This window comes from Callithrix jacchus, chromosome 7 (assembly GCF_049354715.1).
Source record: "Callithrix jacchus isolate 240 chromosome 7, calJac240_pri, whole genome shotgun sequence".
NCBI lineage: Eukaryota > Metazoa > Chordata > Mammalia > Primates > Cebidae > Callithrix > Callithrix jacchus.
This window is the reverse complement of record NC_133508.1, coordinates 129,507,912-129,533,482: the sequence shown is the minus strand read 5'-3', so window position 1 is coordinate 129,533,482 and position 25,571 is coordinate 129,507,912. Positions and strand designations below refer to the sequence as shown.

The window sequence follows — 25,571 nt, the reverse complement described above, 5'->3', positions numbered from 1 at the left end:
CTGGGCATCTGTATGATGACTTGCTAAGTCTGACAACCCTCATGAGGGTAAAATAAAGATTAGGAAAATAATTAAATGTAATAAGCAAACATGCAAAATGAGGACAACTCTGTTCCCATTGCGCAGACAAGGGAATTGCTCATTAGGGAGGCAGCTTGCCCCAAGGCCACACTCACAAGTATCAGAGTCAGGATTTGAACCCGGTCCTGATTCCAGAGGCCTCAATTTCACTGTTGTGGCCAGGAACACGCTGGAGTCCTCCTTGAGTGTGCATGTTCTGTCTTAAATATAACCCTCTCCCCATCGTGTAAGTGGGCCATTCCCTTCCCTGACATTGAAGGACCCCGTATTCAGCAGGCACCTCCTGACCCAGCAGACCCCCATGAGCCCAGATCCCTGGGACTTGGTGGCTGCCCTTATCACATTCCCTGACTCCACATCTTAGGACCCAAGTCTGACCCCCTTCAGGATCTGCAACTGTGTTATAGGAAAGGGGACCCGATCCAGGCCCCAAGGGAGGGTTCTTGGATCTCATGAAAGAGACAACTCAGGGTGAGTCCATAAAGTGAAAGCACATTTGTTTGTTTGTTTGTTTGAGATGGAGTCTCACTCTGTTGTCCAGGCTAGATAGAGGGCAGTGGTGCGATCTCAGCTCACTACAACCTACACCTCCCGGGTTCAAGTGATTTTCCTGCTTCAGCCTCCTGAGTAGCTGAGATCACAGATGTTTGCCACCACACCTGGCTAATTGGTTTTTTTTGTTTTTTGGTTTTTTTTTTAGAAAGAAAGAAAAAGGGAATGAAGAAGAGGAAAAAAGAGGAAGAGGGAGAGAGAACGGGAGTGTTGCTTTATTGCCCAGGCTAGAATGCAGTCTAAAAATGGGTATTGAAAACCTCCCTTATACCATCAATTGTGCTTAATAATGGCCAACCAATGTTTCATTTAAACCTGTGAGTATGTGTGATGTGGTACTGATAAGAGTGCATATCTTGCGTGTTTAAAGTGGAGAGTTCTATAAATGTTTATTAAGTTTACTTGTTCTGGATCTGAGTTCAAGCCCTGGATATCCTTATTAATTTTCTCTCTCATTGATCTATCTAATATTGATGTTGAAATCTCCCACTACTACTGTGTGGGAGTCTGAGTCTCTTTACAAGTCTTATGTATCCTGTATTGGGTGCGTACACATCCAGGATCATCAGCTCTTCTTGTTGCGTTGATCCTTTTACTATATGTCCTCTTTTGATCTTTGTTGCTTTAAAATCCATTTCATCAGAGGTGAGAATTGCAACCTCTGCTTTTTATTTATTTATTTTTTCTCTCCATTTGGTTGGCAAATGTTTCTCCATCCCTTTGTTTTGATCCTTGCATGTAAGATAGGTCCAGATACAACATACTGATGGGTTTTGGCTGTATCTTTTGATTGGGGGATTTAGTCAATTTAAATTTGGGATTACTGCCATTTGATGTTAGCTGGCTGTTTTGCCCATTAGTTGATGTAAATTCATTATGTTGATGCTCTTTACCTTTTGGTATATTTTTAGAAAGGCTAATACTGGTTGTTCCTTTCTATGTGTAATGCTTCTTTCAGAAGCTCTTGTAAAGCAGGCCTGGTGGTAATGAAATCTCTGAGTACTTGCTTGTTCACAAAAGATTTTATTTTTCCTTCACTCGTAAAGCTTAGTTTGGCTGGATATGAAATTCTGGGTTGAAAGTTTTTTTCTTTAAGGATGTTAAATATTGACCCCCACTCTATTCTGGCTTGTAGGGTTTCTGCTGAGAGATCTGCTGTGAGTCTGATAGGCTTCCCTTTGTGGGTAACCTGACCTTTCTCTTTGGCTGCCCTTAGCATTTTCTCCCTCATTTCAACCCTGGTGAATCTGATGATTATGTGCCTTGGGGTTGCTCTTCTTGAGGAATATCTTTGTGGTGTTTTCTGTATTACCTGGAGTTGAATATTGTCCTGCCTTGCTAGGTTGGGAAAGTTTTGCTGAATAATCTCCTGAAGAGTATTTTCCAGCTTGGATTCATTCTCTCCATCACATTAAGGTACACCTATCAAACATAGATTAGGTCTTTTCACATAGTCCCATATTTTTTGGAGACTTTGCTCATTCCTTTTTATCCTTTTTGTTCTATTCTTGTCTTCTCATTTTATTTCATTAAGTTGGTCTTCAACCTCTGATATCCTTTCTTCTGCTTGATCAATTCAGCTGTTAAAACTTATGCATATTTCATGAAGTTCTCATGTTGTGTTTTTCAATTCCATTAATTCAGTTATATTCCTCTCCATATTGTCTATTCTTGTTAGCATTTCATCAAACCTTTTTTCAAAGTTCTTAGTTTCTTTACATTGGGTTAGAACAAGTTCTTTTAATTCCCAGAAGTTTCTTATCATCCACCTTCTGAAGACTACTTCTGTTAATGGAACACAGTCTTTCTCCATCAGGCCTTGTTCCATTGCTGATGAGGAACTGTGATCCCCTGTAGAGGGAGAGGCATTCTGATTTTGGATATTCTCAGCCTTTTTAGGCTGGTTTCTTCTCTAAAAGAAGAAACACCCTCCCATGGAGGAGAGATCCAAGATGGCTGATTGTTAGCAGCTCAGGATTGTGGCTCCCAGTGAAAGCGCAGAAAACGAGAGGACGCAGCACTTTCAGGTGAATTTTTGTTGCTCACAGACCAGGAGATTCCCAGCAGAGGAGCCCCACAGGTTGCCAGCGCAACTTGTGGCTGGTGCAGCGGTTTTGCTGGCACCTTGGGGCAGAGTAAATGGGACTGGTTCCCCTTTTGGCCAATGTTTGGAGCTCCGGGAAGGCAAAGTCACCTATTCAGCTGATTGAAGGATGGACTCAAGAAGGAAGCCAGACCAGAGATTCCCAGGCAGAAAAGCACCATCAATATTAACACAGCTGTTTTAGCTGGCACAGTGGGTTGCTCAGATTCCAGCACTGGGAATCAATAAATTGGATGTCCACTCAGAAACCTAATTAGAAAGATGGTAATTACAAAGAAGACAGATGCACACCTGGCTAATTTTTATATTTTTAGTAGAGATGGGGTTTCACCATGTTGGACAGGCTGATCTCGAACTCTTGACTTCAGGTGATCCACCTGCCTCTGCCTCCCAAAGTGCTGGGATTGCAGGTGTGAGCCACAGAGGAAATTTATGCTTTCCTAAACAAGCAAGTTTTTTAGGAAAGTAAAGATAGAATGGCTACTCCATAGAGCAGCCCAGAGGGCGCTGGTGCCCATCTTTTTTGTTTTTTGAGACGGAGTCTCACGCTTGTTACCCAGGCTGGAGTGCAATGGCGCAATCTCGGCTCACGGCAACCTCCGCCTCCTGGGTTCAGGCAATTCTCCTGCCTCAGCCTCCTGAGTAGCTGGGATTACAGACACATGCCACCATGCCCAGCTAATTTTTTGTATATTTTTTAGTAGAGATGGGGTTTCACCATGTTGACCAGGATGGTCTCGATCTCCTGACCTCGTGATCCACCCGCCTTGGCCTCCCAAAGTGCTGGGATTACAGGCTTGAGCCACCGCGCCCGGCCACTGGTGCCCATCTTTAGGGTTATTTCTTCATGACATGCTGAATGAGGGATAGATTATTCATGACTCCCCTTTTTTAGATCATACAGGGCAACTTTCTGATGTTGCCATGGCATTTGTAAACTGTCATGGTGCTGGTGGCAATGTAGCAGTAAGGACGACCAGAGGTCACTCTCCTGACCATCTTGGTTTTGGTGGGTTTTGGACTGGCTTCCTTATTGCAGCCTGTTTTATTGGCAAGGTCTCTGTGACCTGTACCCTGTGCTGCCCTCCTGTCTCATCCTGTGACTCAGAATGCTTTCACCGCCTGGGAATGCAGCCCAGTAGGTCTCAGCCTCCTTTTACCCAGCTCCTATTCAAGATGGAGTTGCTGTGGTTCACACACCTCTGGCAGCTGGGCTCCTTGGGATCTCCTGACATTCTGTGCCCTCTGTCCCCAGCTTCTGGGCTCCTCCACCCTCACTGCCATCGCTGTCTTCCTGAGCCTCCTCCCTCTGAATTTCTTCATCACCAACAAGAGGAATTACTGTTAGGTTCGGCTTTTGGGAAAGGGACAAACCAGGCAGGCAATAGGGAGGGAGACACAGACCCTGGTGTGGGCGATGGGGAGGAGAGAGCTGAGTGAGAGCTGGCGGGTCTGGCTTTGTTCTTGTCTCTGTGAGTCACCCATTTTGCAGACCTGCCCCGCTCATTCCCCATCGAAATGGATGGCGGCTCCTCCCTCTAGTGTTCAGACTCCAGGCCCTGGGTCAGATCAATGCCTTTTTCTCCTGCACCCCATCAGTCAGCAGATTTGCTTGAAATCACCTTGAAAATGCATCCAGCAGCAAGACCCTGGATCACTCCCTACTTCTGCCCCAGCCTCTCTCCACTCCCAGCCACAGGAGACCTGTGTGGGCTGAATCCATTGCCCCCTCCTCTGCTCAGACCCACAGCAGCCCCATTTTCCTCAGTCTGAGCCAAAAGCCCCACAGTGGCCCACCAGGCCTGCTCTGAGCTGCCTCATTGCCTCCAGCCTCACCTTCCACCAGTCTCCCTCCCTTCCCCACCTACCTGCCTTCCCTGATGTTCACACATCTCTCCAGGCATCTGCTTTAGCTGTTCCCTCTGCCAGGATCACCCTTCCTCCAGGAGACCCTTGTCCCCTCCAGCACCCCCTGCAGTCAGGGCAGCCTCCAGCCTCCCTCACCACCGTAAGGACATGGCCCACCCATCCCTCTTTTCCCAGAAGCTCCCTTCCTTGGCCTGTCCAGTGTTCATTTTTGCTTTTCTCCCAGCACTTCCCACTTCCTAAAGGGCCCTGCAAGAAGTGCCCAGCAGGGACTGATGGCCTCACTCTTCTTAGACTAGAAGCTCCACAGCAGCACGGGCCACTCACTGTGGCAGACTCAGTATCTAGTTAGTGCTCAGCATGCAGAAGGTGCTGGATAAGTGTTTGAGAACTATGGAAAAAAGAAGGGAGGGGAGAAGGGAAGGAGAGAGGAAGGGAAGAACAGAGGGATGGGGAGAAAGGAAGGAGGGGAGGAGTGAAAAGGAGGGAGGCAAGGACACATAGGAAAGGATAGGACAGATGGAGGGAAGGAACGAGTTGAAAGAGGAAGAGAAGGAATGAGGGAGGAAAGGAAGAGAGGGAAGAAAGAAAGGGCAAGAGAGCAAAAGAAAGGAGTAGGGAAGAGAGGAAAGAAAGGCAAGAGAGAGGGAAGGAAGGTAAAGGAAGGAACTTATTTCCTCTCTTGGCTCAGCTGTCCCAATGTTCATCTGTCACTTGGACTGTTTCTCCAGCAGGCACAGTGGCTCATGCCTGTAATCCCAGAACTTTGGGAGGTTGAGGCATGCGGATCCCCTGAGGTCAGGAGTTCAAAACCAGCCTGGCCAACATGGCAAAATGCTGTTTCTATTAAAAACTACAAAGATTAGCTGAGCATGGGGGCAGGCACCTATAATCCCAGTTGCTCCAGAATCTCAGACAGGAGAATCAATTGAACACAGGAGGCAGAGGTTACAGTGAGCTGAGATTGTGCCACTACACTCCAGCCTGGTAACAGAGCAAGTCTCCATCTCAAAAAGTAACAAAAACCCTTCTCCAGGCACCTGCCTTCTGATGATGCCCCCTCCCCCAGTGAAGCACAAGAGACCCCAAACTCCTGCCGGACCCTAAAGTGCCATGTGACCCTGCCCACGCACTCCTCTGGCTGCACTGTGTCCTCCGAGTCATGCTGTTCCCTGTCTCAAAGACTCCCCTCTATCTTCCAGGCTTCATCCCCCCATCCTCTGCCTGCCCAGCACCCACCTCCTGGTCATTTAATATATAGCTCAGGCTGTAATCCCAGCACTTTAGGAGGCCAAGGGCAGAGGATCACTTGAGCCCAAGAGCTTGAGGCCAGCCTGGGCAACATAGTGAGACCCCCCCCTCCAACTCCACCAGAAATGTGAAAGAAAGAAAAAAAGATGTAGCTCAGGCATTAACCACCTCCAGGTAGCCTTTCTGATGGTTCCATATGCAGGTGGGCTCAGGGGCAGCCTCTGTTCTCTGGGAATCAGAAGCTGCCTCCCTGGGGAAATGCTCCTGGGTCAGCTCCTGCAGGAGCCCAGGCACAGGATGACAATGGATGGATCAGGACTAAGGGCCAGAGATGTGGAGAGGCAAACTGCTTCGGGACGCACTTAGTGAGATCAGTGGGATTTGCTGCAGGGTGGCTGTCAGGGTGCAGGGGAGAATTCTGGACCAGCCCTGTCTTCTCTCTCTTCCCTCCAATCCCAGGAAGAGCAAATGAGGCAGAAGGACTTGTGGGCTTGGCTCTCTAGCTCCATCCTCAGAAACTCAGGGACTGTCAAGTTCCATGGCTGGGAGGGAGCCTTTCTGGACAGAGTCCTGGGCATCCGGGGCCAGGAGCTGGGTGTCTTGTGGAACTCCGGCCTCCTCTTCTCCATGTCGCTGATGTCCTTCCAAGCGTCTATATTTCTGGTGATGTCACTCTAGTCTCTAGGCCGAGCAGGACTGGGGAAGGAGTGTGAGGATCGTGGGTGAGCGGGGGAGGTAGATGGAGTCTCCCAGATCCTACCACCCTGTGCATCAAAACCCACACATTCTGGATCCTGTTCTCTCGGGGTTCCTGCTGTCTTCTGAATGAAAGAATTAATCACGTCATTCTGGTGAAGGCAGTGGCTGATGAGGTCTGCTGTTCTGAGAGTTCCAGGCTTCTACTGAAGTGGAGGAGGGTTCAGGTACAGGTGGGCTGCAGAGGTAGAATCCCGGGTCTGAGTGGCTTCCCTGCTGCTGGCCAGCAGATGTCCATAGCCACTCTGCCGCTGACGTGATCCTTGTCTTGCCATTCTGTAATTTATTTCGGATGGCTGTCAGAACAGGCTGCCTAAAGCACAGCCTTCGGAAGAACGTAACAATGTTGATACATAGGCCCGTCACAGTGACTCACACCTGCCATCCCAGCTCTTTGGGAGGCTGAGGTGGCTTGAACCTGGGTGGTGGAGGTTGCAGTGAGCCAAGATTGTGCCACTTCACTCCAGCCTGGGCGACGGAGCAAGACTTCATCTCAAAAACAAAACAAAACAAAACAAAAGGATCACAAATGGCACCAACACCTAGAGCCCTCCAGTGCTGCTCTCCCCCGGAGTCCCCAGACTCTATCTATCACCTTCACAGAGAGGCCTTTCCTGACCACCTTCTCCACCACCGCAGCACCCCTGCTCGTGCTAATGCACTCTACACCTGCACCTGATTTCTCTTTTTTATTTTTGCTCTGTTCCCCAGGCTGGAGTGCAGTGGTGCAATGTTGGCTCACTGCAACCTCCAACTCTGAGTTTGAGCAATCCTCCCACCTCAGCTCCTGAGTAGCTAGGATTACAGGCAGGTGCCACCATGCCTGGCTCTTTTTTTTTTTTTTTTTTTTTGTACTTATAGTAGAGATGGCATTTCACCATTTTGGCCAGGCTGGACTTGAACTCCTAACCTCAAGGGATCCATCCACTTCAGCCTCCCAAAGTGCTGGGATTACAGGTGTGAACCACCACACCTGGCCACACCTGCTTTAGTATTTGTTCTTCATTTGTTCCACTTGATGTGCTGTCTGTGTTAATGGTTTTTTTAATGGATCGCCTGTCTCTTTCCCCCTCGTTAGAATGATAAATCCATTAAGAGAGCAGCAACTTTGTTTTGCTCATTGCTGTTTCCCCAGAGCCTGGAACACCACCAGATAGATGATAACCAGGCAGTAGTTATTAGTGGAAGGAATGAATGTAAGAAAGAATGCCGGGTGCTGTGGCTCATGCCTGTAATCCTAGCACTTTGGGAGGCTGAGGTGGGTGGATTGCTTGAGGTCAGGAGTTCGAGACCTGCCTGAACAACATGGTGAAACCCCATCTCTACTAAAAATACAGAGGTTAGCTAGGAATGGTAGTGCAGGCCTGTAATTCCAGCTACTCAGGAGGCTGAGGCAGGAGAATTGCCTGCACCCAGGAGGTGGATGTTGCAGTGAGTCGAGATTGTACCACTGCACTCTAGCCTGGCAGAAAGAGAGAGACTGTCTCAGAAATAAATAAAAATAATTTTAAAAAAAGAATTAATGAAAGACAAGAAGGCCTAGATAGAAGGAATAAGTTACAGTAATCAATAGTGCACAAGGGAAATTACAGTGAATGAAAATTTATTTGAATATCTAAAGATAGCTAGAAGAGAAGGATTTTCATGTTCCCAGAACAAAATATTTGAGGTGATGACTGTCTCAGTTACCCTGATTTGATCATTACATATTGTCTACACCTGGGGTCCCCAACCCTCCTGGCCACGGATCAGTAGCAGTCTGTCGCCTGTTTTTGTTTTTGTTTTGAGACAGAGTCTCACTCTGTGCGGTGGTACCATCGAGGGTCAATGTAACCTCCACCTCTGAGGTTCAAGCAATTCTGCCCCAGCCTCCTGAGTAGATGGATTACAGGCATGTACCACCACGCCTGGCTATTTTTTGTATTTTTAGTAGAGACAGGGTTTCACCATGTTGGCCAGGCTGGTCCCAAACTCCTTGTCTCAAAGTGCTGGGATTACAAGTGTGAGCCATCGTGCTCAGCCTTCTTTTTTTTTTACGCAGAATTTCACTCTTGTTGCTGAGGCTGGAATGCAATGGCATGATCTTGGCTCACTGCAACCTTCATCTCCTGGATTCAAGCGACTTTCCTGCCTCAGACTCCTAAGTAGCTGGGATAACAGGTATAAGCCACCACACCAGGCTAATTTTTGTATTTCTAGTAGAGACAGGGTGTCTCTATGTTGGTCAGGTTGGTCCCAACCTCAGGTAATCCACCTGCCTCAGTCTTCCAAAGTGCTGGGATTACAGGCATGAGCCACAGCCCCAGTTCACCTGTGAGGAACTGGGCAAGTAGCACAGCAGGTGAGCAGCAGGAGGGGGAGGGAGGCTTCATCTGTTTTCACAGCCACTCCTTATTGCTGGCATCACCGCCTGAGCTCCACCTCCTGTCAGATCAGTGGTGGTGGTGTTAGAGTCTCATAGGAGCGCAAACCCTACTGTAAAAAGCCCATGTGAGGGAGCTGGGCTGCGTGCTCCTTATGAGAATCTAATGCCTGTTGATCTGTCACTGTCTCCCGTCACCCCCAGAAGGGACCGTCTAGTTTCAGGAAAACAAGCTCAGGACTCCCACTGATTCTACATTACGGTGAGTTATGTAAGTATTTCATTACATATTATGATGTAATAATAATAGAAGTAGGCCGGGCACAGTGGCTCATGCCAGTTATCCTAGCACTTTGGGAGGCTGAGGCAGGCGGATCACCTGAGGTCACGAGTTTTAGTCCAGCCTGGCCAATGTGGTGAAACCCTGTCTCTACTAAAAGTACAAAAGCTAGCTGGGCATGGTGGCAGGGACCTGTAATCCCAGCTACTTGGGAGGCTGAGGCAGGAGAATTGCTTGAACCCAGGAGGCAGAGGTTGCAGTGAGCCAAGATTATAGCATTTTGGGAGGCTGAAGTGGGCAGGTCACCTGAAGTCAGCAGTTTGAGACCAGCCTGGCCCAGTGGTGAAACCCGTGTCTAATAAAAATACTAAAATTAGCTTGGTGTGGTGGTAGGCACCTTTTGAGCTACTCGGGAGGCTGAGGCAAAAGAATTGCTTGAACCCAGGAGGTGGAGGTTGCAGTGAGCTGAGATCATGTCCCTGCACTCCAGCCTGGGTGACAGAGCAAGATTCTGTCTTAAAAAAAAAAGGGCATGCCAGTTACCAGTTACAATGGCTTATACTTGTAATCCCAGAACCAGAATGTTGGGAGGCCAAGGTGGGAAGATCACTTAAGGCTAGGAGTTCCAGATAAACTTGGGCAACATAGCAAGACCCCATCTCTACAAAACATTTTTTTAAAAATTAGCCAGGCACAGTGGCATGTGCTTGTAGTCTCAGCTTCTCAGGAGGCTGAGGCAAGAGGATGGCTGGGGCCCAGGAGGTGGAGGCTGTGGTGGTGAGCCATGCTTGTGCCACTGCACTCCAGCCTGGGTGACAGAGTGAGATCCTGTCTCAAAAAAAGAATTCAGAGTAGAGAAAGGTATGAATTGTAAGTTCAAGAATGCCACATCCCAAATTTTCTGCAGAAGTGTTGATGCACACCCCAAGAAATCTGCATTTATTTCCCAGCACTTCCTTAGCAATGTACCCTAAACTGTGGCCTCAACCACAGAGGTTTATTCTCAGAGTTCTGGAGGCCAGGAGTCTGCAATCAAGGGGCTTTTTGTTTGTTTGTTTTTCCTGTGAAGGCTGTGAGGGAGGGTCTGTCCCAGGTCTCACTTCTGGATTCTCAGAACCTCCAGAGTTCCTTGTCTTGTAGGTGGTCTGCTGTCTCTGTCTTGACATTGTCTTCCCTTTGTAGGTGTCTTTGTCCACACATCCCCTTTTTATAAGGACACCAGGCACACGGGATTAGGATTCACCCTCATTACCTCAGCTTAGCTTGATCTCATGTGAAGAGCCTATTTCCAAATAAGGTCGCATCCACAGACCCTGCGGCATAAAGCTTCAGCGTCTTTTGGGGAGACACAGGACAATGCATAACGCTATAGATTTGCAAGTATTTTTAGTTTGAGTTTCTGGGTTTTATTTTTTCTTTTTCACATCAGATGGGTGATGCAATGATATCATAACAAGTTTTGAGGAAGGCATATATCATACAATAGCATGAAAACAACCCAGTCATCATGCTGAGGTTTTGGTTTTTTAATTCTAATTTTTCTTAAAGCAGGGTCTTGCTCTGTTAGGTTGGAGGGCAGTGGTGCAAACATGGCTCACTGCAGCCTCGACCTCCTGGGCTCCAGCTATCTTCCCACCTCAGCCTGTCAAAGTGCTAGGATTACAGAAATGAGCCACCATGCCCACCTTTTTCCTATTTTTTGTTTGTACTTTGCTCTTTTTACTCAAAATGACACCTTTTCAGCTAGGCATGCTGGCTCACCCCTGTAATTCTCAGCACTTTAGGAGGCCAAGGCAGGTGGATCACTTGAGGTCAGGAGTTCAAGACCAGCCTGACCAACATGGTGTAATGCCTTCTCTACTAAAAATACAAAAATGAGCTGGGCATGGTGGTGCGTGCCTGTAATCTCAGTGACTCAGGAAGCTGAAGCAGGAGAACCACTTGAATCCTGGAGGCCGAGGTTGCAGTGAGCCAAGTATACTACTGTACTCCAGACAGCGTGGCAGAGTGAGACTCTGACTCAAAAAATATGTATATATATATATACACATACTTATATACAAACACACACACACACACAAACACACACCTTGGCAATCTTTTTATATATCAGCATTCACTGGTACGATTTAAATTCTATTGTAGAATTCATTTAGATTAATACAATCTAAATACTAGTCTATTAAGTTCTACAACAAAAAAAATAGGCCATGCATTTAAATGATTCAAAGTTCAAAAGCTATGAAAGAGTATAGAACTGAGTCTCCCATACAGCAGCCAGTGGCATATGTGTTTACTGAAATCTAAGTGAGGCGGGGCATGGTGGCTCATGCCTATAATCCCAGCACTTTGGGAGGCCGAGTCGGGTGGCTCACCTGAGTTCAGGAGTTTGAGAGCAGCCTGACCAACATGGTGAAACCCCTTCTCTACTAAAAACACAAAAAGTGGCCAGATGTGGTGGTGAGCCCCTGTAATCCCATCTACTTGGGAAGCTGAGGCAGGAGAACAGCTTGAACTTGGGGGACAGAGTTTGCGCTGAGCCAAGATCACACAACTTCACTCCACCCTGGGCAACAGAGCGAGACTCTATCTCAAAAAGAAAAAAATCTAAATGAATTAACATTAAAGAAAATGAAAGATTTGGTTATTTGGCTGCATGGGCCATATTTCAGGTGCTCCACAGCTGCAGAGGGACCCGAAACATGGTTCTCATTGCAGAAAGCTCTATTGGTTGGTGCTGGTGCAGCCTTAAAGCCACTCTCCCAACCCGCCGAAAGCCAACTACTGTTAGGGTTGTTTTGGTGTTTCCTTTCTGAGATGATCTATGCACACAATCAGCACGTGGAGTTAATGTATCCGCTTAAAAAAAATCAGTGTCTCCCTTGTAGTGTGAATGACCATGTAATAGTCCATGGAATGGAAGGTATTCAACTAGGTTAATAATGAAGTGCCCTTGAGTTTTTCCCAGGTTTCCTCTCTTACAATTATTCTGTGGTGAACACCATTCTCTCTGCAGAGTAAATTCTTAACAATAGAATTCCCTGCCCACGAGGTTTATATGTTTTTCTCATTTTTTTCTCTTTTCTTCCTTTTTTCTTTTCTTTCCTTTCTCTCCCTCACGTTATTTCCTCTCTTTTCCTTTTCCTACCTCTTTCCCTCCCTTTCCCCATGTGTTTTCCCCTTCTCTTCCCCCCTTTTCTCTCTCCCCCACTTTTGTATTTCTTTTACAAGGTCTTCTATGCAATGGCTTAATCCTAGATCACTGCAGCCTCAAACCCCTGGGCCCAAACAATCCTCTTGCCTCAGCCTCCCAAGTAGCTGGGACTAAGGCCTGTGCCACCATGCCCTTCTATTTTTTTCTTTTTTTGTGTGTGGAGATGTGTCTTACTGCGTTGTCCAGGCTCATTTTCATCTTAGTAGGTGCTTTTCAAGAGTTCTTACCCAAGGGTGCCTGGATGGACCTTAGTGAGTCACTTGAAGAGCCCTTGTCATTGTGTTGAAGTTTTGTGTCTGTCTCCTCCATCCTGGGGAGAAGATTTAGAACCTCTATCCCCTTTTCAAGCAGATAGGTGACTTCCAAAAGTATACAAATGTTGGAAGCCTGAGGCGGGAGGATCACATGAAGTCAGGGATTCTGAACCAGGCTGGCCAAGAAGGTGAAACCCTGTCTCTACTAAAAATACAAAACTTATCTGGGCGTGGTGGTGCACACCTGTAAACCCAGCTTCTCAGGAGGCTGAGGCAGGAAAATTGCTTGAATCTGGAAGGTAGAAGTTGCAGTGAGTCAAGATCACGCCACTGCACTCCAGCCAGCGTACAAATCTCAGCTTTAGACTTGATCCCTCCAGGCATGACCACTGGGCACATTCAGCAGTGGAGCTCCTGATTCTGCCTCAGTTTCCAGTGTCTTCTCAGAGAGGCCTGGAGTGGAGCATCTGAAGCCAGGGCTGGATGTCTTGCTGCATAAATACTCTCTCCATTTCCACCTGTGCCATCAGCCTGGGTGGGAAGAAGACCCATGTCAGGGGAGAGCCGTCTTCCTCCTAAAGCCCCATCTGAGACTTCTACCTCACTTCCAGAACTCCCAGGGGCCCTTGAACATCTCATTATTTGCTAAATGTGCAAGCACAGACTGCCTGTACCTCCCCTCGGACCTTCCTGCTGCTCCCTACAGAGCTGTCTGAAGCCTGGAAATGCTTATTTGCCTTTGGAGAAATTCTAGTTCCATCCGCCCCAAACTCATCACAATTACAGTAACAGCCGGCGCTCTGTAACTTTCTGGAGCCTGTTCCAGCAGACAGGAGATCCCTTCTTCAAGTCCTCTTTGTAACTCCATACAAGATGGGGAAACTGAGGCAGATGAGCTCATGAATACAAAGTGCCAGAGCTTGGGTTCAAGTTGTCTCAAAGTTTATGGGATTTAAGGTTGGTGTGGGAAGTGTTTTGTTCGGCACCCCCTCCCCCGATGTGTGAGGGTTGGGTCCTGGGTTGCCTGGAGAACCCCAGTTTATGCCTGTTGACCTGACACATTTGTAACTAGTGTTCTCTTTAACTGCAAAGCGTTGTGGTTTGGGAGAGAAATTCTGTGCTCACCCTGTTCACGTGCACCCTGAGGAAGCTCTGACACCACCGCGCAGCCTCTGATACACACTGGAGAAAGCCGGTGCTAGGATGTGCCTGTCAGCAGGAAAAGCTGCGAGCATCTACATCCACGTGTAGACATATCTGTACACATACATTCATATACACATATCCATATATATACATGTCTTTACACACATCCACACACATGGCTGTACACCCACACATACACACGTCTACATATAGACACATCCATGTACACATACATTGCTGTACACACATATCCATGTATTTCTGTATATCTGTATACCTACATATCTACACACATCCATGTACAGATACATCTGTACACAGATGCACCCATGTCGGTGGAGATCAGGGAAACACAGCACTAAGTAGTGACGGTCTGGTAATAGCGAGTATTGTTTTGACATCTTTTGGGTGAACTGACCAGCTAGTGGCTATCAGAGGGGTGTGTGGTGTGTGTCCGCAGGTTGGCGGGGCCATCAAAGATGATATTTGTAGTTGCTCATGGCTTTTCTAGAGGATCTCCCATGTGGGGCCTTGGAGTGTAGTGAGCTGTCCCCATGGCCCACCTGCCAGTATCCACACCAGTGACCAACAAAGTTCTGGCTTCACTGGCCTCCTCAAGGACTTCGGATTGTATTGTAAGAAACGCTAGTGTGCCATCATTTTATTGTCTGGTCACCACGTGGAGATCAGTTGCTAGCGGTGGGATGGGAGCTGGGAGCTGGGAGGATGTTGCAGTGAGATAGGCACAATGACCAGAGCTGGAGCTGGTGCACAGCAGAGGTGACAGATGGGGTTGATTCTAGTCACATTCCATAGTGACGGTCGACTGAGTTCCTGATGGATCCAATGAGGGGGTTGTCAAGGAGAGAAGAGAAGTCCTTTGTATTTATGTCTGAGTTTGTAACACAGGTTTCTAATTTTGAGACATCTGGAGTTTAAAAAATTGAGGAAGGGCTGGGCACAGTGGCTCACGCCTGTAATCCACCTGTAATAAACGGGCAGATCACTTGGGCTCAGGAGTTTGAGACCAGTCTGGCTGACACGGCAAAACTCCATCTCTACTAAAAATAGAAAAATTAGCTGGGCACTGTGGTGTGTGCCTGTCATCCCAGCTACTTGGGAGGCTGAGGCAGGAGAATCACTTGAACCCAGGAGGCGAAGGTTGCAGTGAACCAGGATCCCTCCACTGCACTCAAGCCTGGGTGACAGAATGAGACTCCATCCCAAGAAAAAACAAAAATTGGGGAAGGATCGGCATAGAAAGCCATTAGCTGGGCTGCTTCCTGCCCTCTCTTCAGTCCCAGCTTGTGTGGTCATGACCGGGCTTGCTGGCCAAGCCTGTCATTCCAGGTGACACCAAGGCCTTTTCAGGGTTAGAGTGACCTGCAGTCACACATGGTTGGCAAGGCTGAGGGGTTCCAGATGCAGCTGGAGATGAAACTGGTGATGGGGGCAGCCGTGTCACCTTTACAGGGAACCTCACGTGGCAGGTGGGCAGCAAGTTGGCCTCTTCACATCGCTGAGCCCTCTGCTGAGTGACCAGGCCTACATGACAGGTAGGAGATGAGACCCCTTGTGCCCTGTCTCCTCCGTGGCCAGGCTAGGGTGTGGGCCAAATGCCTCCCGATGGTCCTCATTACCCCAGCCTCTCAATATCAACATCCCATCCAAGGACAGACACAGGGTCTCAGTGAGTCCCCAGAACCTCCCCCAACCTCCAACTGCCCCCATAAACCTTAAAATAGCAGCTTTTGTGCTGTTTTTATTCTCACCCACGATAAGAAACACATGTAACATTTTGACCTAAAATATACTGGGCATTTAAAACACACACACAAGCTGAGCAGGTGCTGGCCCTGTGTCAGAGCCGGGGTGGTGGTGCCTGGGTGTGTCATTTATGGGTTCTGAAAGATTCCAAGGTAAGGACAGGAGCTGGGGCTGGGGGCACTAGGAACAGTGGCTGTTGACCACCTCATGTGGGTGTTTGGGAGTCATAACAGCTGGCCCAGTTCCACCTGTGTGTTCTGGATGACCTTCAGTGTTGTGGAATCAGAAACTTCAGAAGGTGAAATTTACCCGACAACCAATAATGTAAGGTTAATTCTTTTGTCATCTGTCATATTTGATTTTGTTTCCTTCTCCTTTTTTTTTTTTCAGATAGTCTCACACTGTAGCTGGGACTGGATGCAATGGTGCAATGTTGGCTCACTGAAGCCTATGCTTCCTGGGTTCAAGTGATTCTCCTGCCTCAGCCTCCCGAGTAGCTGGGATTACAGGTGCCTGCCACCACACTCAGTTAATTTTTTTATTTTTAGTAGAGACGGGGTTTCACTATATTGGCCAGGCTGGTCTCGAACTCCTGACCTCAGGAAATCTCCCTGCCTTGGCCTCCCAAAGTGCTGGGATTACAGGCATGAGCAACTGCACCCAGCCTCATTCTACTTTATTTTTGGGCCAAGCACAGTGTCCCATGCCTGTAATCCCAGCACTTTGGGAAGCCAAGGTAGGAGGATTACTTGAGCTCAGGAGTTCAAGACTGGCCTGGACAACATAGTGAGACCCGTTTCTACAAAACAAAAACAAAAATTAGCCAATGTGGTGGCACATGTCTGTAGTACCAGCTACTTGGGAGGCTGAGGTAGGAGGATCGACTGAGCCTGGAAGGTCAAGGCTGCAGTGAGCCATGATCAGGCCTGTCTGTGGCCTGTTGTGCAGGGCACAGATGTTGGCTCTTTATGAAGACCCCAAGCCCCAGGCCACTGGGGCATTCCCAAGTCCCCTTTTTCCCTGGGGCTGGGGGTGTTGGTCCCTGGGGGCTGACCCTTTCACCTGCCTGCTCTGTCCCTGCAGCACTGTTGGAAAGGAAGGAGGAGGATGGATGCTGGGTGGCCCCTCTGAGTGCCAAGCTCTTCATGCCAGGGCTGGTGGGGTTGCGTGCCCTTGGCCTGCTGCAGCAGTGGGGCTGGCTCTGGACCAACTCCCTGAGGATCCAGTACAGCCTCCTGGGTAAGGTACTGCGTGCCTGGCTACAGGGCAGGTGGAGGTGGCAGAGCCTACCCTATTTCCTGCAGCTGTGGCTCTGCGAGCTAAGATACGCTGTCACCACAGGATTTTCCATTAGTCATTCTGTGGGCTCTGAGTAGGACTTAGTACCTGCTCATTAAAAAAAAAGGTGTGCTTGTAGAGGGGACATTCATTCATCTCTTAACACCTCCCCATGGACGAGTTCTAATGGAGTGACAGGTGAAGGAGAACAAAGGGCCAGGGGGACATGGCCGAGGCCAGGCTGGGCTGGGCCCTCCTCCTCTTGGAGCCCTGGTGGAGGGCTGCCTGGCAGAGGAGCTTGATCAATCCTCACAGCTCAGGCAAAGCAGCCAGTGCACAAGTGCAGCACCAGCCAGAGGTACAAACACAGAGCAGCTCAGACAGCGCCTAAAGGCTGGAGCTGGGCCATGAGCTCCACTGCACACAGATCCTGGCCTTCAGCCACAAGGTGGGTGCTAGGCCAGCTGGGACATCAGAGAGAGCACCAGAGTCAGGCAAGTGGTGATCAGAGTACCCTGAGCTCATCCCCAAAGAGATGAACTTGCTCCCAATAGCATAGCCATATAGAATGGATCCAGGGCTGGCACTTCAGCCTCAATCTTCTGTCTATTCATCCAGGGGTTCTTGAGCCCAGGAGGCAGAGGCTGCAATGAGCAAAGATGGTGCCACTGTACTCCAGCCTGGGCAACAGAGTGAGATCTTGTCTCTAAAATAAATAGTAAATTTAAAAACAAACAAACAAAAAAAACCAAGACCTGGTGCAGTGGCTCACGCTTGTAATCCCAGCACTTTGGGAGGTTGAGGCAGGTGGATCACGAGGTCAGGAGTTCGAGACCAACATGGTGAAACCCCATCTCTACTAAAAATAAAAAAAATAGCCAGGTGTAGTGGTGGGTGCCTGTAATCCCAGCTTTTCTGGAGGCTGAGGCAGGATAATCGCTTGAACTGGAGGCAAGCTATGGGAAGCACTGGGACGAAAGCAGCAACAGAGGCATCTCTGTCAGTCAGACCTTCAGGAATGACTAAGGGCCCACACCGAGCAATCACTTCATGGAGCTGTGCCCCGTGAGTCCAACATGGACGGTGGAGCTAGGGAACCCCTCATAGCCCTCTGGTCCTGGCTGCAAGGATGCAGGCAGTTGAAACCCAGCCTTGGTGACTTTCCTTTCTGCATCTCCAACCCCACATCCCCAGGGGTGAGAAACGCTTGTCACAGTGCCAAGGACTGGAAGGAGGGCTTGGGAAACAGATTTCCAACTGTAAAAATGCATTTTGGAAACAGCAGTTCGCTTTTAGTTTTTCCTGGAGGGTGGGTTCTTTTGCCGAGTTAGGAATGACGGTGTGCTCAGCTGCTGAACAGGTGGTGGTTCTTTGACAGCACAAATTTCACCTTGTACATTTTTTTCCCCCTTTTCACAACCAGTCCTGCAAATGATGGTGTGTTTTTTTGTTTTTGTTTTTGAGATGGAGTCTCACTCTGTCGCACAGGCTGGAGTGCAGTGGCATGATCTCGGCTCATTGCGACCTCTGCCTTCTGTGTTTAAGTAATTCTCCTGCCTCAGCCTCCCAAGTAGCTGGGATTACAGGCATGCACCACAATGCCTGGCTAATTTTTGTATTTTTAGTAGAGACAGGGTTTCACCATGTTGGCCAGGATGGTCTTGATCTCTTGACCTCATGATCTGCCCGCCTCAGCCTCCCAAAGTGCTGGGATTATAAGTGTGAGCCACCATACCTGGCCCAACCTTCCTTTTTTTTTGTGGTCTGCTGTCTCATTCTTACAAGGTCTCCAAGCTAATATTCCTTATGCCTGCTGTAGGTTTCTTCAGTCTTCCGCCTGCTTTGAGTGTACAGCCTTGTTTCTGTGAAGCTCACTGCCCCAGGGTCACTTTCTGGTTCCATGATGAGCTCTCTGTGGCCATGTGGTCATTAAATGCTCACAGCGCTGCCCCAACTGCCCTCCTGGCAGGACTAGGAACTTGTGGCCTCTCCGCCATCTGGAGCTAAGACCCTGCCCAGTGCCAGGGAGGGCATCCCCCTGACTGGCTGTTGAATGTCACTTCTGCATTGTCTCTGCTGTGCCAGAGTCCCGTGGCCACCCAAAGAGCAGTGAATGTCAAAGAGTGCTCCAGGACTCAGCACACAGTGCTGTTCGTGGCTGTGATGGACCACAGTGAGAGGAGGCAGGAGTGTCAGTGCAGGGAAGGGGGCCAGGGCGGAGTCCAAGGGGAACTAAGGCCAGCACCAGTGTCCTCTCCGAATCCCAGCGCCTTCACACAGGATGCACTTGGCTGTTCCAGCACCATGTCACCCAGGGTGTTTAGTGGGGGCTGCCACATTTGCAGGTGCTGCTTGGCACAAACCACACTGTCAGACTCCTAGGAGGCAAGCAGGGGTTCAGCATAAACCACGTTTGTACAAACAGTGCAGGTGCAGAGAGCCTCGTGTCACTTCTAGGATTGGTGGGAACCCTCCCCCAATTCAAGTTCCCAGACAACCTATGAGCAGGCCTTGCAGAGGCAGCTCAGGTCTGCTGTGACAACTCGCCTGCAATCTCCAGTGCCTGCTGCTCTATTCCTTTTCCCCCACACCCCCCACCATCTTAATCCCAGGAACAAGCCCTGTCTCAAAGCCTGGACTGGGCCTCTGAGCTGCCCAGAGGCCTCATGGTGGGTGGTGACTGCCCATTGCAAGGCCCCTGGCCACACTGAAGGACACCTACCTGGAGGTTATGCTCTGGCCCCTGGAGGAGGTGTGGCAGGAGTGGGCAGAGGAGGCCATGTGGTGGCTGCACACCTGGGTGCCTGGGATTCCAGGCAACGAGGGTCCCAGGCCCATCAGGATGGGGCGTGGCTGGCAGTTGAGGATGACTGAGACAGCTCTCACTGTCCCCTCCCTCTCCAGGTGGCCCACCAGATGCTGTCCTGGGTTCAGGCCACGTTCTCATGGGCACTGAAGAGGCTCTGCAAACCCCTGCTGGACCTGTAAGGCCCCGCAGCAGGTAACGCAGGGTTAAGAGTGGTGCGTCTGATGTTCCTGCCACATCTCAGGTGCAGTGCTGAATGCTTCGACACACTGACTCACTGACTCCTCTGACTGCCCTGCACAGAGGTTTCTTCACTCCCCATTTCACAGAAGAGGAAGCTGGGATTTCTTCCACACTCCACAGAGACCCTGTGAGCATGGTCGTAGTGCAGGCAGGATTTTAGGAGATGCTGCAGAGGAGTGAAGTGGGCGAGGCTGACCCTTGCCTTCAGGAAGCTGTTTTACTCAGAGACAGACATGAAGCATGAGCTATCATCTACAGCAGGGTGTGCACGGCTCCCTGCAGAGCACCTGAGATTCACCTCTTAAGCAGGCCATTCCGCTCTGTCACATTTCCTTGCTTTTGTTTTGTAATCATCCTTTTTTTTTCTTTTTACAGATGGAGTCTCTCTCTGGTGCCCAGGCTGGAGTACAGTGGTGTGATCTCAGCTCATTGCAACCTCTGCTTCCTGAGTTCAAGTGATTCTCCTGCCTCAGCCTTCCAAGTTGCTGGGACTACAGGTGTGTGCACTATTGCACCTGGCTAATTTTTTGCGTTTTTAGTAGAGACAGGGTTTTGCCACTCCAGGCTGGTCTCAAACTCCTGACCTTTGATGATGCAACCCCCTTGGCCTTCCAACATGTTGGGATTACATGCATGAGCCACCACACCCTCCCTGTTTTGTAATCTTTTAAACACACAAAAGCCCTTTTTTCTTGCAGGCCATGCAGAAGCCAACCATGGGCTGGGTGTGGCCCACTGCTCATTTACCACCATTGAGCCATACATTAGGTGGCAAATGCTAGAGAAGGAACATTGGTGAGATGGTGGGCAGGGGATCCTATGGTGTGGGCATGGCCAGCTTTGAGGAGAAGATACAGTTTGAGCAAGAGTCATGGGGCCAGTGTAGAAACAGAGTGCCAGGTGGGGGCACCACTGCACAGAGGCCTGGGAGAGGGATGGGCCTGGTCTGTTTGTTTTTGAGATGGAGTCTCATTCTGTCACCCAGGCTGGAGTGCTGTGGTGTGATCTCAGCTCACGGCAACCTCTGCCTCTCAGATTCAAGTGATTCTCCTGCCTCAGCCTCCCAAGTAGCTGGGATTACAGGCATTCACCACCATACCCGGCTAATTTTTGTATTTTTAGTAGAGATGGGGTTTCACTATATTAGCCAGGCTGGTCTCAGAATCCTGGGCTCCAGAGACTCGGTGCTGGGATTATGGGCATGAGCCACCATGCCTGGCCTGTTTGAATAGCAAGGTGGCAGGGCTGATGCAACTGTGAGGGACTGGGAGGTCCCAAGGCTGGGGGGTTGGGGGGAGGACTCTGGCTTCTGCTCTGACCTAGGATGGATGTGATCACCCTTTCACTTCAAAAGGCCCCTTTGGTCCCTGTGTTGAAAACACGGGGGTGGTGGATAGAAGTGGAGAACCAAGTCTAGAGCAGGGGCCTGGGGACCCAGTATCCTTTTCCCTCACAAGCATGAGGCCCACCAGGAACTGGGCTCCAAGCAGGGTGGGGCAGCCCCCTTCTTCCATGCTGGTAGCCTTGCAGAGCGTCTGGACTTTGGCTCTGCCTCTAACTGGGATTCCCCTACATCGGCTATATTCTCAGTTTCCCCAGCTGTAGAATAGGGACTAAACCCACATCATGGGGAAAAGGCTCCATGTAATACAAGTTCCTGCTCCTTCTGCCTTGAGGTCAGAATGTAGGCTGAGGAAGGGAAGAGCTCCCAGGACGGGGCTTTGGCTTGGTTGAAGAATCACCTGCCTGGTTATTCACCTACCTGGTGAGTGGGATCTAGTGGGGGGTGCCAAAAAATGGATTCAACTGGCAGAGAGGGTACTGAGGCTGCTTTCTGCCCCCAGCTGTAGGGCCTCTGGGCTCTCTAGAAGGTACATGAGGCCACCTGCCATCCCCCCACCACCAGCCAAACAACAGTCATGTTCCTCTTCCTACTACACCCCCAGGTGAGTCAAGATCTCCTAATCATTCAGGTCTCACATGCTTGACCCTACTCTACATATTGAGAAATGTCCTAGACCTGTTGGTCGGGCACAGTGGCTCATGCCTGTAATCTCAGCACTTTGGGCAGATCACTTGAGGTCAGGGGTTCGACTCCAGCCTAGCCAACATGGTGAGAAACCCTGACTCTACTAAAAATACAAAAATTAGCTGGGCATGGCAGTGAGTGCATGTAGTTCCAGCTACTCCAGAGGCTGAGACAGGAGAATCATTTAAACCTAGGAGGCAGAGGTCACAATGTCAAGATAGTATCACTATACTCGAGACTGGGAAACAGAATGAGATTCTGTCTCAAAAAACAAAATTTCCTACACCTTTCAGCTCCTGTCCTTGGCATTCCCACACACAGGCCCCATGCTGCCCAAGACCCAGGGGACAGATGAGACACATAAGACATTTGTGTCCTGAAAATAGGGCAGCTTGTTTCTGTCCCGGCCTCATCCCCTACCCCCGCTGTCATGCCAGCCTCTGTCCTCCACCTCATTATGGGATTTCCTAGAACAAGGACAGCCCCTCCCAGAGAGGCACCCCCATGCTCTCCATGGCAGAGCTCTTCATGTGGACGTATGAGCTCCTCCTCTGTAGCCAAGGGAAGCAAGACTCAGCCAGGCACAACGACTTGTTCTGTGCATTTCTTATAGGAACTACTCAGTGGTGGTGACACTGCCACTGCCGCCCCGGGGGGGATGAGACCCCGGATGTGGCCCAGGTGACCAGCTACCTGGTGGAGGAGAAGCTGCTGTAGCAGCTCTGATAGCTGTCCAGGACCAATGTGCTGGCCGAGTTCTACTGGCTCAGATGCCTCTTGCTGCAGGGTCCCTGGGAGTGTGAGTCCTGCCCCGGGCTGTGTCACCCTCCTCCCTGGAAGCCCCCTGCCCCATGGGAACAGCAGTAGTGCCATGCAGGGGCAGGTACTGTGGGGGCACAGGGAAGCCTGCAGAGGCTCGTGGCATCACAGTGCCAGGCCCAGAGCTTACTGAACTTCCCAAGGTCCTATGGGACTAGGGCTGAGGCTGTACATCCTGCTTTTGTCCAGAATATAAGGCCTGGCCCAGCAGAGGAGTATAGTGGGTGGTTTAGGGCTTCAGGCTGGAGCAGAAGGCAGACCTCCCATTACAGCTGGAAAGGCACTAATTGAGTCCAGACTCGCTGGTCAGGGGCAATCTGCAGCCAAGGGTGGTGCTGGGATGACCAGCTCTGGGCTCCTGGGGAGCTTGAGTGTGGCTCAGGTGAATCTGCTAACCTCTGTGGACTTGGATTGATTGTTATCTGCACTGTGAATTGCAGGTAACAACATGGCTCGCTCACATGGGTAAGGGGCACGTACGGTTCTTAATACACGAGGGAGCCCCTCATGTCTGTGGGGGAGCCACAGTACCCAGGCTTGACAAAAAGTGGTTTATCTGTGTGGGACTCACACAGAGGCCTAGGGCTCCCTAGAAGTATGGGTGCAGTCATGTCTCAGCAGCACGCTGATGTTGTAGAAAACAGCTTGGTCTTCAAGTTCTGTGTATGTAACCATGGGCTTCTCTGTGCCCCTCGGTTCTGATAGCTGACCACAGGGCTGGGAGTGCCTCCCTCAGTTTGCTGGCCCTGGCCATCGGGTGCCTGGCTGTGCACCATAAATGGTGCTTCCCTGCCATGGGCACGAGCACCCCCAAGGCACAGCTCAGGGGCCACACTGGCTGGACTGGTCAGACCTGCTCCTTCACTGGCCATCTCTTCCCTGCCCTCAAGAGGGCAGGTCTGCAGGACACTGCTGTCATGTTTGAGGGAACCATTGGCCATCCACTTAAACAGTTTTTTTTTCCCCCAGTAGCTTCCTTGAGATTAAATGGATGACTTGTATGATCTGTTTTTTGTTGTTGTTTTGTTTTGGAGACTACGTCTCTGTTGTCGTGGTTGGAGTGCAATGGTTCAATCTCGGCTCACTGCACCCTTGACCTCTTGGGTTCAAGTGATCCTCCTGCCTCAGCCCCACTAAGCACAGGGATAGCTTAGCACCACTGTGCCTGGCCGATCTGTGAATTTTAAGTGCATGATTCAGTGGCTTCTAGTTTATTCAGAGTTGTGCATGCCTCACCACAATTGATTTTAAAACGTTTTTATCATCCTAGAATGAAACCTGCAGCTACCAGTCTGCCTGCTGTGTCCATGGCTGTGCCTGCTCTGACATCTGATGTAAACAGAAGCATAGAAAACGTGGCCTCTGAGCCAGGCTTTGTTACTTAGCCCAGCATTTTTGTAGCGGGTCTCAGGACTCCATTTCTTGTTAGGGAGGAATTGGCTGTAGCCCTTCAGCTCATGTCATCCTGAAGCTGGTCGGGGATCGCTGGGCCTCTGGCTGCTGCACCAGGAGAGGGGGACTCCTGGCGTCAGGGCAGGCTAAGCAGGGTCTCTAGGCATCAGGGTGCCCAGCAGGCATTGGGCTTCCCCTGCAGTGGGTGGAGCTGGCTCCATTCACCCTGCCTTTGGGGCTGCTTCTCCCCATACCATGCCCTGGTGGCTGGGGCCCAGCACGTGGTGACTTTTGACAGCTGGGTGTGGGACCTCAGTGCCCAGTGCAGCAGTGTCCTTCTGGCCCAAGACTTTGCTCACAACACATTCTCCTTGATGCCGAGTCAGACAGGCTTGGGGCTCCTAGCCCTGACTGTGGAGCTGAACCACATGACCCTCATCTTCTACCCCAGCCTGCAGGTGAGCAGAAGAGGCCTGAGCTTCCCCTGGAAACCTGTGCCTGTGGCAGGTTACCTGGGTCATGGCCCTTTCAAGTTTGTCCCCTGGCTGTGGGTCAGCCCTCTTGCCCACCCACTCTGGCCCACAGGCCCACAAGCTGTACAACTCCTCCATGCTGGGGGAGAGCTGTCCAAACCTCCAGCTGCCTCCTGCCATGACAAGGAAGGACATCCCAGGATTGAGCTAGCCAGTGAGGAAGGGGTCTCCATCTCCTGTGACGTGACCACTGGCCTCTCCAGCCTGATTCTGGACCTCTGGCACCACGGTGAATCTGGGCCCCAGTGGGGTTGGCCCCAATATCAAGAGTCTCTTTGGGATGCACCCTTCTCAGCTTCCAGTGCGACAGGTTCCCAGGCTGTAGGCGGCAACTGTGGTTGAGATGATGGCACTGAGGCCCAGGGCTTTCTGCTCTCATCCCTAAGATATGTGGCTCCAGGGTGGAGTTGGCTCTTCTGTGGTCCCTCTGCCAAGGAACACAAAGGGCAGACCTGGATTCTGGCCACTCGAGCTGAGGATGTGGGGAGTCTTTGGAGGGACACACTCTGTCCTCAGTCCCTGTGTTTCTCTCCCTCCTCTGATAAGGGTTTGGAGCTAGAGCCCTGGGCTCCAGGAGTCCAGAGTGGAGGTGGCAGGATTCTACTGCTCCTCGGTGTACCTCAGGCTTGTCTCTCATACAGGTCCCCTGGGGGAGGATGATGGGCTCTCAGGACCTCCTTAGCTTCCCTCCTCCCCACAGGCATATCCACCAGCCTTCTGGACACCAACGACAATGAAGCAGGCACTGATCTGATGTTGCTGGACAGCTCTGTGGCCCACAGCCTGGAGGAGCTCAGCCTGGCCTGGCAGGTGAGCAGGTGCAACTTCCCTGCCTCCC

The 25,571-nt window shown here is 50.2% G+C and overlaps 1 protein-coding gene and 1 non-coding gene across 10 annotated transcripts in view; one reads left to right on the top strand and one right to left on the bottom strand.

Annotated features, from left to right (window-relative positions):
* Positions 1–25,571, top strand: part of LOC144577046 (von Willebrand factor-like) — a 103,166-nt gene that overhangs the window by 63,432 nt on the left and 14,163 nt on the right. For 3 of the 9 annotated variants that reach the window (XR_013520255.1, XR_013520256.1, XM_078332418.1), the window contains one exon: positions 782–25,543. Coding sequence is in view for 1 of the 9 variants with exons in the window: in XM_078332418.1 (XP_078188544.1) it covers positions 25,487–25,543 (57 nt within the window). In the remaining 8 variants the exon portion in view is untranslated. The remainder of the gene's footprint in view (positions 1–781; positions 25,544–25,571) is intronic. The other 6 variants (XR_013520262.1, XR_013520261.1, XR_013520259.1 and 3 more) reach the window with 6 other exon arrangements.
* LOC118143535 (small nucleolar RNA U13) lies at positions 10,676–10,776 on the bottom strand. Its single transcript, XR_004727733.1, has one exon. It is a non-coding gene; the product is annotated as a small nucleolar RNA U13 (small nucleolar RNA).